This window comes from Papaver somniferum, chromosome 9 (assembly GCF_003573695.1).
Source record: "Papaver somniferum cultivar HN1 chromosome 9, ASM357369v1, whole genome shotgun sequence".
NCBI lineage: Eukaryota > Viridiplantae > Streptophyta > Magnoliopsida > Ranunculales > Papaveraceae > Papaver > Papaver somniferum.
In genome coordinates this window covers 23,301,363-23,316,302 of record NC_039366.1, presented here as the reverse complement: position 1 = coordinate 23,316,302, position 14,940 = coordinate 23,301,363, and the positions used below count along the sequence as shown (strand labels likewise).

Genomic DNA, 14,940 nt, shown 5'->3' with positions numbered 1-14,940 from the left:
AAGGGGATTGATTGATGGTAAAAATGAGTGATACACGAGGATTACCTGAAAGGGGATTGATTGATGGTAAAAATGAGTGATACATGAGGATTACCTGAAAATTTAACTACGTTATTTCACCTCTCAGCTAAAGCTAACGAAAATTGAGAAGTTTGGCGAAAGAAACTCAGACTAAATTTTTTTGTATGTCCTATAACTCCTAATAACTTGATTCTCCGAAGCAATCATAAGAAAAGAAGTAAAAATAAAAACATATAAGTGCGTGAACGGCAGGATTCGAACCTGCGCGGGCGGAGCCCACATGATTTCTAGTCATGCCCGATAAGCACTCCGACACGTCCACTTGATGTGATGTTAGATGCGAGGCAACTTTTAATGCGAGGCGTTACTAATGAAAACTTATATTTGCTATTTGCCATGACAAAGAAAAAGTCTGTGCACTCAAAAAACAAAACTTGAAAAATGCTAGAAAAAACTAAAGTTACTGCTATGCTTCAAAAACAAAAACAAAAAACAACTACAAGTTGTTGCTGTATAAGCAAGGACCTATGTTTTTACTCCGCGAGAAACTGTAAGGAAAAATATTAACATTCAAACTTTTGTGAGTTTTCCGCTTTTGAATAAATTACAAGAGGAAAGCAAGTAATTAAACACTATACAATACAAATTCATGTCATTCATTATTAAAAGAGAGCAAAGGTGTTTCACCAACGGTTCTTCTGCTCCAGCCTTCAAAGGCTTTTAGAAGTTTTGGACAGGCATCACCTTTCTTCAAGAAACATCCAAACCATCTCAAATATACACTCTGTTGATCTCCTGGTGTAAGTTCTAATATGATCCTCTCAATATTTTCTTCCGCCACTTTCAGGTCAACTGATGTAGTACGTTTTCATAAATAAGCGTAGTCATCAACCAGCGGCTGAACCCATGTCAGTAATAATAGTTGTCGGGTGTCCTCCGTCAGAAGAATTTCCACTTTTCCTATACCAACCAACAATCGCACTGTTATGCAGCTGATGAAACGGCGTGAGGGCGTCCAGAATTTTGTGTGTAGGTCTGCCAGCTTTTGTTGTTTAGCCCACATTAACGCGAACTCCTCAGCCGCTTGCCTATCTACTAGAATGTCAAACAACCATAAAAGGTTATCGACTTCTAAATATATTTGGTTGTCCAAAGTCTTACACAAATAGCTCACCTCGAACCCAGTATCTGCAGCTTTCTTAAATAGTTTGAGCAGTGAATCTACACATCTTTGACATGAGGATAATATACTCTTGTTGTATGTTTCAGCAGAATTCACGTCACTAAGAAGACAATCTCTTGATCTTAGAAGTTCCACCACGAAGGATTTTCCCGCACGTCTACCTTCATATCCATCAGTCTTAAGAACTACCCCTATGATGTGTTCAAGTGTGTTAATAGAGGGACGCGCTACAATCCACGGGACAGCCTCTAAGTATTTTAAACACGCATGTATGCATGTCTGGAAAGTGAGTAATTCAAGAACCTGCAAATCAAGAAGTAGAAGAATTTGCATTCACTTGGTGCTGAACAGAAAACCTTAGACGAAAGAATTCGCTTGAGACAGTAATGCAAGACAAATTCTAGCAGATAAATATTGGAAGACAATGGCTGGGATGCAAGGGAAGTTATGCAAACTTATGGCACCAGCTTGTGAAGGGGCATTACTAACAGGCTGGAGACATTTTCACAAGGTATCAATGGAGAGGAACCAGATGGATGGATGTTTGGAATGCCGACATCCCTCTCAAGCTGAAATTCCCAGGTTTGTTCGAAGTATCTAGGAACAAGAAGGGTGGGTTGCTGAGTTATATAGAGATGGAGCTTGGACACTGACCCTAGGAGAAGGCTCACTGATATGGAGATTCAAGAAGCAGATCTTCTCTGTCAACAATTACCAGCTCTAATAACATGTCCAACTTCCCTAGTGGCAACATCTGGATTTTTATAATCCCTACAAAGGTATCCATTTTTGTCAATGCATCATAACTCCACTGTGACTCGAAGACAATCATAGAGGTGTAACTCTGGAGAACAAGTGTGCTTTATGCTGAATTTCGGGAGAGATTGGGTTTTGGGGAAAGATATAAAGCATATGTTTCTAGGCCAACACATTAATAGCATGTTTGGTTCAAGGAATCGAATGCTAGGTAATCCAATTCCTGGAGAATGAGCCCAATTCCTTGAACAAAACAGTGCAAATCAAAGATTTTTGATTCCTGGGAATCTGATTCCCTCCAAAATGATAGATTTCCATTGCACAGGCTCAGGATTCCGGGATAAAAATAAAAGTAAACAAATTACCTCAACAAACGTTAATGTTTTGGATGTGAATTCAATTCCTTTGGAATCCAATTCCAAGACCCATAAACGCACAGAGAAAGCAAAGTAGGACATAAACATCATAATACTCACACTTAATAATTGAAACTTGAACCCCAATGCTGCTCCTCTGGCCAAAGGATCCGTGTTCAGCAAAAATGGGCGAATTAAGGATGCGACAACAACCAGGCAATCCATAATCATTGCTTGTAGCGAGTCGAGCTTACTCAGATTCCGCCCGCGGTATCTTAGAAAACCAATAAATAAAGCAAGAAACCCAATTAAACCAAGAGTTGGTATCAATTGATAAAATCGTAGCATTGCTAGGACAGGATTCATTGCCAATCTTAAAACTGGGAATTTGGAAAGTAGACTTAATCGGTTCAAGAAAGGGATGATATACACAAATACTAAAATTGATATCTCTATAGCTGGAATTTTTGGAGTAATTTCTGAAGCAGTAGTATTTGCTTCATATAATGCTGCCATACAGACTGTTGTACTCTTTGTTGAAGAAGATGCGAAGAAAAAGTTAGGGTTTTGTTGGATTTTAGGTGAGAGAAATTGGAATTTGTATTTCTGGGTGATTAGCTGGGGATTAGGAAAAGAGCAAGAAGCCCAGATCAGAGATGATGTGGGGTGGACATACATCAAGGATGCGGGTTTTCTGAAGGTTTGTCGTTGATAATGATGATTACAAGGATGGATTGAAGCAAAACGTAGCAGATGAACACAAGAAGAAGCCATAATAATGCTTTCTGCTGCCCTAATTTTGAAAAAAACAGGAACAGAAATTGCTGACTTACAAATATTCTATCCTTTGCCGCTATATATTTTCCCTTAAAACGCCAGCAAAATTGATGACCTTATTCGGCGACCTGCGTTTTTATTCGGGATTCAGTTTCCCGTTTTCACCCCAACTTTGAATTCCCAAATGGGGGCTGCTCAAATTATCTGTTAAGCCATATGTATGGGAAAAGTGGATTTCCCACTATGATAAAATGAACCGGGCGGCCGAAGAAGAAGTGCGCAGCTAAGGCTAGGTCGTGCAGTTGTATTTGAGACGCTCACGGCTAAACGTCATCGGCAAACGTTCTAAACTCAGACGCTGACGGCTTAGCCCTAGGCCGCCAAAGGGTAGTTTCCAACGCTCGGTCACCCCGACAGTTATTTTTATCATATATGATAATTAACCTGGCGTTTTTAGGGGCCACCCCAAAGGATTTAGGGGCCATCAATTTATACTCAGCCAAAGACTCTAGTTAAGGGGTACCCTATATGATATTGAAGTTACATAAATGCCCTTCTGGTAAAACTGTATAAAAACCAAATCAAAAACAATTCTACTCATTTCAACTCTTCTTCTTCCAGTTTCATATTATCTTCCGATTGTGGAAGAAAAAAAAAATTTCCTCGTTCAACCGAAACATCGCCGCGAATCGTAAAATCAAAACATCGTCGATTCGATTATAAAACAATGGATAAGAGAAATGAAACCCACAGACCTAGAACCAAAAATGTTGCTCGGGGTATCGATCCAAACATTGGAATTTTAGCAAGAAATAAAGAAATTCTTGCTGCAAATGAAGAAGAACGCGAAGAAGAAGTACCCGGCAATGTAGTCGGTGGTGGCGATTCCGAGACTCAAACACTTCGTCAACTTCAAATGGCCCCAATTAGGTAAGAATCTATCATTTTTGGGGTTTATTTCGCTTTAATTCGTCGAATCGAGAAAAAAAATTTCTAGGGTTTTCGGTTATTTATCCAGATTCGGACGATATGCATGCTCATTTACTTCCGAATGTAGTCGTGTTCTTCATTTTTCAAGAACATCGACAGTATTCGGGAGAAAGATTTGATGATTATCTGTCGAATATTGGTGGCCATATCTTCCTGGATACAAACTGCTAATAATCGGTAGTTTAATGAATTTTTTGGCTACCGAATATATTTAAGTAGACACAAAGTATTCGGAAGAACACTCACTACCGAATGTATATATTGAAAAAATCTCAAAATTTCTGATATAGGAAAAATCCCATTTTGGGGCCAGTATTTATTCGGAAGACAATATAATGTTTTATACCTCCGATTGTGTAGGATAAAATTTTAGAGTTTCTGAACTCCAGTTGATGAATATTCGGTTGTAAACATGTTTAGTTATATTCCGATTGTTTATCATTCGGAAAAAATATGTGTCTTCTTACTTCCGAATTTGTACATTCGGGTTATAGATGAGCACTTTGTCTTCCGATTGTGTAGGATGAAAAATTTACAGCTTCTGAACTCCAATTGATGTATATTCGGTTGCAAATATGTTTAGTTAGCTTCCGATTGTTTTGTATTCGGGAACAATATGTGTCTTCTTACGTCCGAATGTGTACATTCGGGTTATATTTCCATACTTTGTCTTCCGATTGTATAGTTTGTAAATATTGTTCCTTTCTTGTTGTTTAGACAAAGTCGAGAAGGGAGGAAGAAAGTGACAGCTAGTGCTAGGAGGGAAAGGAGTGCCAAAGATAATTCAGGTGCTCAACAAAGCGAACAAGAACAAAGCAGTCAACAAGGAGTGCAACCAACTGTTGAACAACAAGGCAGTGAACAAGGGGTGCGACCAAGTGTTGAACAAGCCGCTCAACAAAGTGCAGGACCAAGTGTTGAACCAGTTGATCCAGTGGCAAGAGTAGAAGAAGAAGGACAACCAAGTGGTACCCAAAAAGCCAAAAAAGGAAAAGATGTTGTAAGGAAGGATATTGCTAAGAAAGCATCACATCTTGTCCCTCAGCACTTGAAGAAGAAGGGTATTCCAGCAGGCACAATCCTTGGACTACCAGCGGATGGAGGAAAATTGCTATTTGGATACAAAGACTCATGGGCCAGAGAAATATATGAAACCGAGGTAATAAAATTACTATTTTTTATTAATGTATTGTCTATGTGTTATATCGTAATACTTGTATTAAGGATTTTATGTTTAATAGGATCATCAAGATGCGGTCCGTCTACTCAAACCTACCGCCGCACCAACAAAAATGCTTGCGTGGCCTTTATCCGGTGAATGTGAAAGGTTCAAGACAATTGTTGCCAACTCGGGGTTAGCTAATGCCGCCGAGAATTCATTGTTGGAACATGATCGTGTGGCCATATCGGCGTTCGTGGAGAGAATGTATCCTGAGACCGATACTTTCCATATGCCGTTTGGGGAGATGACGATCACCCCGGATGATGTTGTGCAGATTCTTAACCTTCCCGACCAAGGCACAGCTGTGAAGTTTAACTACACAAAGCAGTTAAGTTGGGCACAACTTTATTCTCTAACTAACAAGTGCTTAGGTTGGGATGAAGAGACAACAACAGCAGAGTTTAGGAGGCATGCAAGTTACAGAACAAGACAGATCAACATTACAGCTTTGATGAATATGTTTCGAGGCACCTTGGAGAAGGAAAAGAATGGAACGTTAACTGATGAGCAAGTGAACCACGCTGCCACCGCATATCTCCTTTGTGTATTGGGATGTGTCATATTCCCCAATACTTCTGGCAACCGGATCGACGCCAACCTTATACAACTTTTGGATCCTCTCCATGAAGTCGGTGACTATTCTTGGGGCACGGCATGCCTAGCATTCTTGATGGAAGAGTTGAGAAAGGCTTCGAGGCTAGGAACCTGCCAAGTTGCCGGGAATGTGGCTCTATTGCAGGTTTTTTCTTTAACTCTATAACTCACTCTATAGTTATTCAGTAGACAATACATATGATGCATATCCATAACTCCAAATGACGCATATTCGGTAGGAAATTATCCATCTCTTTCCCGAATGTTGGTTATTCGGTGGTTAGTACTTACTTTGTTTTCCGATTATATAATCGGAAATATTCTTTTGATATTAGAACCGAATATACAGGCCAGAAAAGCTATAGGTTACTGAACTCCAAATGACGCATATTCGGTAGGAATTGATCCATCTTATTTTCCGAATGTTGGTTATTCGGTGGCTAGGTACTTAATTTTTTCCGATTATATAATCGGAAATATTTTTGATATTAGAACCGAATATACAGGCCAAAAACTATAGGTTACTGAACTCCAAATGACGCATATTCGGTAGGAAATGATCCATATATATTTCGAATGTTGGTATTCGGTGGATAGCTACTCAGTTTTTTCCGATTATATATAATCGGAAATTATGTTTGGAAATTACTACCGAATATACACAATCTATTTACTAAAACTTGGTTTCTTATGTATATAGGCATGGATCTATGACCACTTCCCTATCCTGAAGTTGGCCGGAGAGAACCCGGGGTGGTGCAAAGGTACTCCTAGAGGAACAAAGTATATATTTGAAGACAACCGTTCTAGGACAAAGGAGCAGCAGTTGATTCGCATGAGGGAGATTTTGGACCAATTGAAGGCCTCAGACGTATGCTTTGATCCATACAAGGAAGATCGAGTCAGTGGGCATATAAATGTTCGGTCGGACTTGTCCCTTTATTTTGGACCATTGTGGCACCCCACAGGATATGTGATGTATAACCCCTCTAGGGTGATGCGACAACACGGGTATATACAACATCAACCTCTGGAGAAAATGGGGGATTACTACAAATTGGAGTTGGAGTTGTGTTCTTCTAGTGGTGACAATCTCACGATTGTTCACACAGGCCCACCTACTGTTCTTGATAACTGGGATAAGAGGAATGACTTCATTATCGACACTGGTAGACGAACCACCGAGGTGATGAAAATTCTCCAGACTATATGAGTTGGTATAACAAGGTATCACATCCTTTGGTTATCCGTGAAATCAAATCCAACACTACTGCGGCGGGTTCAAGTTATAATTGTATCATCAAAGACAAACCAGCTGGTTATGATAGACTGGTGCGTGTTCTTATATTTTTGTTCATTTTATATTATTCCTATAAATCTTAGGTAATTACCGTTTGATGTTATGTCATTACGTATAAAAAACAGGTGAATAGGTTCAAGCGTGTTTCCAAAATGTTAACTGCATGCTGAAGAGCGGAGATCCCATGCCAGCTGAGAAGATCAAAGAGGCTAGAGATCTAGTTGATAATATGGATAACGAAGATTATGCTGCCCAGTTTGGGGAGAAAGTCACGAAGAGGCATCAGCCCAAGGTGGCAGTATCAAAGACGGGTAAAAGAACTCGAGCTTCATCGAGCGCTGAAGCTGCTCCAACTGAAGCTGCTCCAACTGAAGGTGCTCAAACCCGTGGTCGTGCAGGACTGGGAGGTAGTCACGGTCGTAAAGTAAAGAAGAGCAGATAAATGACAATGATTTTTGTTGTACATTCGGAAATTTGTTTGGGTAACTAAGTTAGACAAGTTCAAATGACAATGATTTGTGTGGTATATTCGGAAGTTTTGGTAACTAATTTAACTTCCGATTATTTCAAAGACAAAATTTGAAAAGTATAAGTTTTTCCAAATTCTGATTTTTGGGCCATCGTACATTCGGAACTTTAAAAAAACCTATCCTCCGAATATCACAAGTTCAAAACAAACCACGCCATGGCTCCAGGTGGTTCCAAGGGCCAATATTGAAGGTTAGACATCCCATATTCGGAAGTTTTGGTAACTAATTTAACGTCCGATTATTTCAAAGACAAAATTTGAAAAGTATAAGTTTTTCCAAATTCTGATTTTTGGGCCATCGTACATTCGGAACTTTAAAAAACCTATCCTCCGAATATACAAGTTCAAAACAAACCACGCCATGGCTCCAGGTGGTTCCAAGGGCCAATATTGAAGGTTAGACAGCCCATATTCGGAAGTTTTGGTAACTAATTTAACTTCCGATTATTTCAAAGACAAAATTTGAAAAGTATAAGTTTTTCCAAATTCTGATTTTTGGGCCATCGTACATTCGGAACTTTATAAAAAACCTATCCTCCGAATATCACAAGTTCAAAACAAACCACGCCATGGCTCCAGGTGGTTCCAAGGGCCAATATTGAAGGTTAGACAGCCCATATTCGGAAGTTTTGGTAACTAATTTAACTTCCGATTATTTCAAAGACAAAATTTGAAAAGTATAAGTTTTTCCAAATTCTGATTTTTGGGCCATCGTACATTCGGAACTTTAAAAAACCTATCCTCCGAATATACAAGTTCAAAACAAACCACGCCATGGCTCCAGGTGGTTCCAAGGGCCAATATTGAAGGTTAGACATCCCATATTCGGAAGTTTTGGTAACTAATTTAACTTCCGATTATTTCAAAGACAAAATTTGAAAAGTATAAGTTTTTCCAAATTCTGATTTTTGGGCCATCGTACATTCGGAACTTTACAAAAAAACCTATCCTCCGAATATACAAGTTCAAAACAAACCACGCCATGGCTCCAGGTGGTTCCAAGGGCCAATATTGAAGGTTAGACATCCCATATTCGGAAGTTTTGGTAACTAATTTAACGTCCGATTATTTCAAAGACAAAATTTGAAAAGTATAAGTTTTTCCAAATTCTGATTTTTGGGCCATCGTACATTCGGAACTTTACAAAAACATTATCCTCCGAATATTACAAGTTCAAAAAAAACGTTTCCTGGAACCAAAAACACCATAATCGGAAAGAAAGTTGACTCATAACAGAACTGAATATTACAATCGGTAGGTTGTTTAAACAAATAATCTACCGATTTCGTATAATCGACTAGTTTTTATATTAATAATACTCCGATTACATCCATTACATAAAGTTCAAACGTCCTTAACCTTACAATTTCGTCAAAAGCACCTAAATCCATACTCCTAATTGACCATAAAAGTATTAAAACAGATCATAACTTCCAGTGACCATAGAAATTGTCCCTCTTGATTTTGTAGCATCCTTCATGTTCAAATCGTTTCCCGTAGAGGTCCACATACCGGCGATCCGCAAGATTTCTCTGAAATTACGAATGAGTAACAAGTTAGTACTAACTTTTGTTAATGTGAGTTGGAGTTACAGAGATACTTACTCGTTTTTCATACGTCCACCAAGGAAAAGCGTTCCTAACAAACCGTTCCTCATCTTCAAGTTTGTCAATCTCCTTATCGAGCGCATTCTTTCTCATCTTAATGTCATTGGATGATCTTCGAATTCGATTACCATCTAAGGCCTCAAATACCATTAATATACGGTTCCATATCTGCTCTTCGGATTCCGATTTGTGGAGCTTGTGAACACGATCATGAGTAGTTACCACAACCCACCCTCTATAAATAACACAATCTTCTTCTTCGGCAAAAGCAATATCCATGTTTTTTGTTATGAAAATTAAAACTGAAGAGAGGAAAGAGTTTGGTGCAATTGGGGTGATAGATATGAGTTTCTTTATATAGGTTTAGGGTCCAACGGCTCTTTTTGTTTTTCCCAAAAACTCCAACGGCTAATTTGACGAAAGTTGAATGTGGAGAAACCAATAATCGGTAGGTATTGGATTTAGCATATCTACCGATTATGGTAGCTTTTAAAATTTGAATTTACGGCAACTTATAATCGGTAGGTTTTGTAATATATTTAACTCCCGATTAACGCTGAATCCAAAACACGAACCAAGAAATACTGCACCGACTACAATCGGAAGTCTGGCAAATATTTTGGCCTCCGATTGCATTCGGAGGGTAACAATGTTATCATATCCTCCGAATATATAAGGGTAATTTCGCCATTACGAATTACGCGAGATAAGGGCTGGCTACATTTTCCCTTTGGGTGACCTTTTTTGTTTTATTGTTGGCCCCTAAATCCTTTTGAGTGGCCCCTAAAAACGCTAGGATAATTAACCCGATCGAGTTTGGCTTTTTTTTTTTTTTTTTTTTTTTTTTTTTTTTCTATCAGCTTCTTTCTTCCGACGTCCAAGAGGTCACTTTTTTCTCGCCTAAGAAATAAGGAGTTGTTGTACTTTTTGGATCAATTGGGGAGGAGCAGACGATCTTGGCTTGGAGAATGTGCTTTTTAGCTTGTTATCGCATTTCAGGTTCTTGCTCGGGTTTCAGTTTCATATGATGAATCCAATACTATGATAGGGCATTAACCTTTCTGGGAAGCCGGTCCCCAATAATAATAAGTTTTTCCGAAGTATTTGCAATTGAATTGGCTGGTCTTGAATCAGCTGCCAAAGAATAAGTTTTTAGGGTACATATATGCTAACAGTTAAATAACCATTGTTCTGTTTACCTCAGGACCGAAAGCAGGCGGATGCTCCCAGAACAGACCAAGCATTCGCTCCTTTGGAGTTTCTCATCTTCCACTTGAGAGAGTTGTTTTTCATTTCTCGAAAGTTTGTTAGCAATATCCATGATTATACTCAAAAAAAATTTTTTAAGTTCCCCTCGTCTCCCTTTGCCACAGTTTTCTCGATGTCAACCAGAAGGAATATGAATTTTAGTCTCAATCGGTCATTTAACTGATGTCTTTCTTTTATCATATGTAATCGTGGTCTGTATAATAACAAAGAAATTTATGCAAAGCGAAAGAGGTTCTCTGACAACAGTTTACTTAAATTAGTTGTGATCTTAGAGATGTTCTTTAGTTAGACTTTACCTGCCATGACCTTCAAATTGCCATCTTTTGTAAATTTTATAATTGCAGTGGATGTTCTTCCTAATAATGGTAAGGCCATACATCTATAGCATGGTCGTTATCGTCTTAACTCTTTCTCTCGAGTCTACCCCAATTGGTTTCTGCTCCTAATTTTCTAGCTCATATCCTCCCTGAAAACGCGGGGGTACCAAAATTGCCACCACTTTTTTCTTGGGCATTCTGTATGCACAAACTCAATACAACTCCGAGAGTTAAACTCAATCAAGGAACAATATCTTAGAGTTATATCTCAGTCTCTTGCGATTAGAAAGTTTACAGAATTGAATCTGTGAAACTAATCACAAAGAGATAACTTGGCGATATCAAAGACCAATCTCCAAGAATGAACCAAGTCGTATCCAACAAATTGGGTCGGATGTCTCTATTATGATTGACCAACGTACAACCTGTGATATTTCAATTATAAAGATAAACAATATAATGCGGAAAAAAAATAACACAGACACCAAAAGTTTTATTAACGATGAAACTGCAAATACACAAAAACCTTGGGACATAGTCCAGATTGAACACCGAACTGTATTAAGCCGCTACAGACACTAGCCTACTACCAATTAACTTCGGACTGGAATGTATTTGACCCCTAAAAGGTATCCCACCGATTAAGGTATAGTCGCGCTCCCTACGCCTCTTAAATCCCAACAGGCTCCGCGCAATTGATTCCCTTAGATGATGTTACACCAACTAAGAGTCGCTTCATCTTAATTGAAGACTTTAAAACAAATCTGCCTCCCACAGATTAAGCCTACATAATTGAATTCCTGATTACGATTAAAACATATGATCAAAATCAAGCGTATGATCAAGATGATGGAAATCGATAGCAATTCGACAAAGTCAAGCTATCCTCAAAATACGGACTTATGCAATCCGAAGTGCAACTTAGATTATTATTCACCACACAAGTATAAAACTTGTGGAATCAACAAAGTCTGAGACGAAGAGAACATTGATGATTACTATATATCTTAATCGTTGGAGCAATCTCTATAAACAATCAAGATCAGGATACTCGAGTTATCAAGGAAAGATAATTGGACCTGGCTTCATGAATCCCAATGAAGTCTTTATAGTCGCTAAACCCTAAAAGGGTTTATGGAGAGGACGACTCTAGATACAACTAGGACACACCAAAAAGTAATGTCAGGATTCAAAGATCCCAGTTGCTTGGAGTTCCCCTTTTATAGACATTCAAAGCATAGATTGCTTTAGGTTTAAGCTAAGATAGCTTTGGAACCAAGCAAACAATATCCACTGTTAGATGAATCTTTGAATTTGATTTACATAAACAATATATACACTCTGGTTAGGTAAGACCGTAACCAAACCGTGTGCACATGACGATGTTCAACATGGTTAGCTGAAACTAGCCGGTTTGAACTTGAAATCTTAATCTTCATTTTTATGAACACATAAGACATTAACTCCGAGTCCCAAACATGTGATCATTTAAGTTTAGTATTTATAGAGAATTAATCAAATGTTAATTATCTCGAGGAAATAATTTAAACACACATGAAAATATAATCAACATGATTAGTAAATGTATGAGTACAAATATATAGAGTTCATGAGTCGGTTCAATCACAGTTCGCATACCGATATGGAGACTTTAAACCAAAACCAAGTTCCGGAGTTTACATAACTTTAAAGGTTTGTGTACCAATTTGCAAACTTTCCACCAAAGCTAAGTTCCGGAGTTCACAGAACTTTTAAGGTTTGTGTACGGTTTGGAAACTCAAAGATTGTACCGGTTCTGGAGTTCACAAAAGTAAATCGGTTTACGTATCGGTTTGCAAACGCCACTGAGTTCAGGAACACATAACTTTTTAAGTTTGCGTACTGGTTTGGATACTCACCCCCGATTCCGTGACCACAGTTCAAGAATGGTTTGCATACGAGTATGGACACCAATCCGGTTCATGAGTCACACATATTTTTATATGATATATATACATAAAAATAAGTTTACCATTAATCTGTAAGGCGATATGTATACATCTACTACGCTACTTGTACGAATACATGTAATACGGGTTCAGACTTATAACAGTTTTCCCGGTAAAACTGATACCTATGTCCTGTATCCGAATCAGTAGTAGTTATATATTTCTCTAAATCGATTCGAGACATTCCTGAATAACATCAATGATACATATCACTATTCCATGCAATTTTCGAATGATAAACTTGAATCACGATTTTGATTCCGAACAAAAAAAATTCCTTAACCGAAATTCATCAAGCATGAACAAATGTTCATTATGCTTAATCATTATATTTCGAGATATCCGTTAACTTGATAAGTTCTCGACTCGAAATTCTTGTTTATGCATACTAGTTTAATTAGTTATGCGACATCTTATCAAATGATAGAAAGTGAATATAACTTGAGATATAGGTGGTTCAATATACACTTACCTTTTGTTGATGAAGTTCTCTAAAAGTTTCGGTTTATCTATGCCTTCAAACGGTAAAACGCAATGATTATTGTCGTGATCCTCTATTTCTCAACCACATTTTTATCCTACTCCCGATACTTAACTAATTGTAGACTAGAAATCAAGAAATAGTTCTGACAACTAAATTTGACAACAAGCTTGAGATAGAAAAACTTGTGAGTTCGACCGAGCAATGCTCTAAAAATATCCCCCTATGTCAATTTTAATGACAAAACTATTAATACATATGGATAAAAAATAAAGCTTCGACAACTTCTTGAATCCAAAATGTCTTGATTTCCTTGGCATCTTTAACTCCTTGAACCCTTCGTAATATCAAGTTGCAATGATTCCGAACGTGTTCAACTCGGCATCGTTGTTGTTGAAGAACCGACTCCATAACAATAAAAATTTTAGAAAACAAATGTTCTCAATCGTCTTTATACAGAAACATATATAATATTATTCATTTCTCCAAAGTTCAACTGTATCTCAACTCTGAAGTAATACTATGGTGATATGTTTCTCTCCCTTAATCAATACTTACATCTTTTGCATAATAATTAAAACCTATAGATTATTGATTCACTCCCCCTTACATAATGATCTGTAAAACATATGTATGTAGTATAAAACTACTAAATAATTCACCCCCCTTTTTGAAAGGTACGAAAATCACGGGTTCATATGAATACAATCAAAAGATATGTCAAGTCTTAAGGAAGTTTTGAGATTCCATGTTATAACATAGTTAGAATGCAACTCCTCATATCAATTTTTTTAGATGATATCACATAGTAATAAATACTTAGCGCTCATCTAGGAGATAAAAAGATACAAGCATCCCCTTTCAAATTCCACAACCACACTCCCCACAAAGATTTAGCAATTAAGCACAAGTTCACATCAAAACTATCCCTCATTTAATGTCATTCCCAAGAGAACAACATGAGTGACCTTGCTTTATAGAAAGAATGATTTTGTTGGACATTAACAAATCACATGGATTTATATCCGAAAATCAAATTAAAATAATCTCTATGCCAGTTAAAGATAAAAAGATAATTTTTTATCGATATGACTCAACATAAGAAAATCTTACGGAGTGTGTCAAGCAGCAACAACATAATAGTGTGCTCACAAGTAATACTGCGAGAAAAATCTCAAAGAGTTTGTTCTATTCTCCGTTTATTAAAAAAACATAATAGATTTAACTTCTGAGCATATATGAAATATTAGTTGATTCACGAAAACGTAAAGGCACAAATATTTCATAAGACTTTTGTATTAATTAAACCAATAATGATTACATACTGCAAGTACTTCCATCATCTTATCTAAGAAACAAACTTGTAAAAAACATACAATTTGATTTGCTCTTCTAAGGAAAAATCAATCTTTTTCGCTGGGATTTACACCACAATTGGCTACCAAAAGCGTAAAAAGAAAGACTTCTGAAAAAGCGGGGGTCTAACAACCTCCCCCAATATTTCGATTAGCAATCTGTATAGACTAACTCCAATATACTTTCTAGAGAAT

General features: G+C 37.5%; 1 protein-coding gene and 1 non-coding gene across 3 annotated transcripts; both read right to left on the bottom strand.

The window, feature by feature from the left end:
- Nucleotides 1-261: 261 nt before the first annotated feature.
- On the bottom strand, nt 262-343 carry TRNAS-AGA. Its single transcript has one exon. It is a non-coding gene; the product is annotated as a tRNA-Ser (tRNA).
- A 190-nt stretch (nt 344-533) lies between these two features.
- LOC113314254 (BTB/POZ domain-containing protein At3g50780-like) lies at nt 534-3,271 on the bottom strand. Of its 2 annotated transcripts, XM_026563037.1 has the most exons (3): nt 3,150-3,271; nt 2,437-2,590; nt 534-1,507 (listed from the first exon to the last, which is right to left on the bottom strand). In XM_026563037.1, exons 2-3 carry the CDS (start codon nt 2,545-2,547, stop codon nt 890-892), a joined length of 729 nt encoding a protein of 242 aa, XP_026418822.1. In that variant the 5' UTR covers nt 2,548-2,590; nt 3,150-3,271; the 3' UTR covers nt 534-889. The 2 variants fall into 2 exon arrangements, with proteins under 2 accessions (XP_026418822.1, XP_026418821.1); XM_026563036.1 differs by lacking the exon at nt 3,150-3,271 and having other exon boundaries at nt 2,437-2,850.
- Between the last annotated feature and the right edge of the window lie 11,669 nt (nt 3,272-14,940).

What these genes read in the sequence shown, in the direction of transcription:
- LOC113314254 (XM_026563036.1), bottom strand. Translation starts at nt 2,832, where the DNA reads ATGGCAGCATTATATGAAGCAAATACTACTGCTTCAGAAATTACTCCA. An exon ending in TCAAGTTTCAATTATTAAGT is followed by an intron (nt 1,508 to 2,436) that starts GTGAGTATTATG and finishes CTTGATTTGCAG; the next exon opens with GTTCTTGAATTACTCACTTT.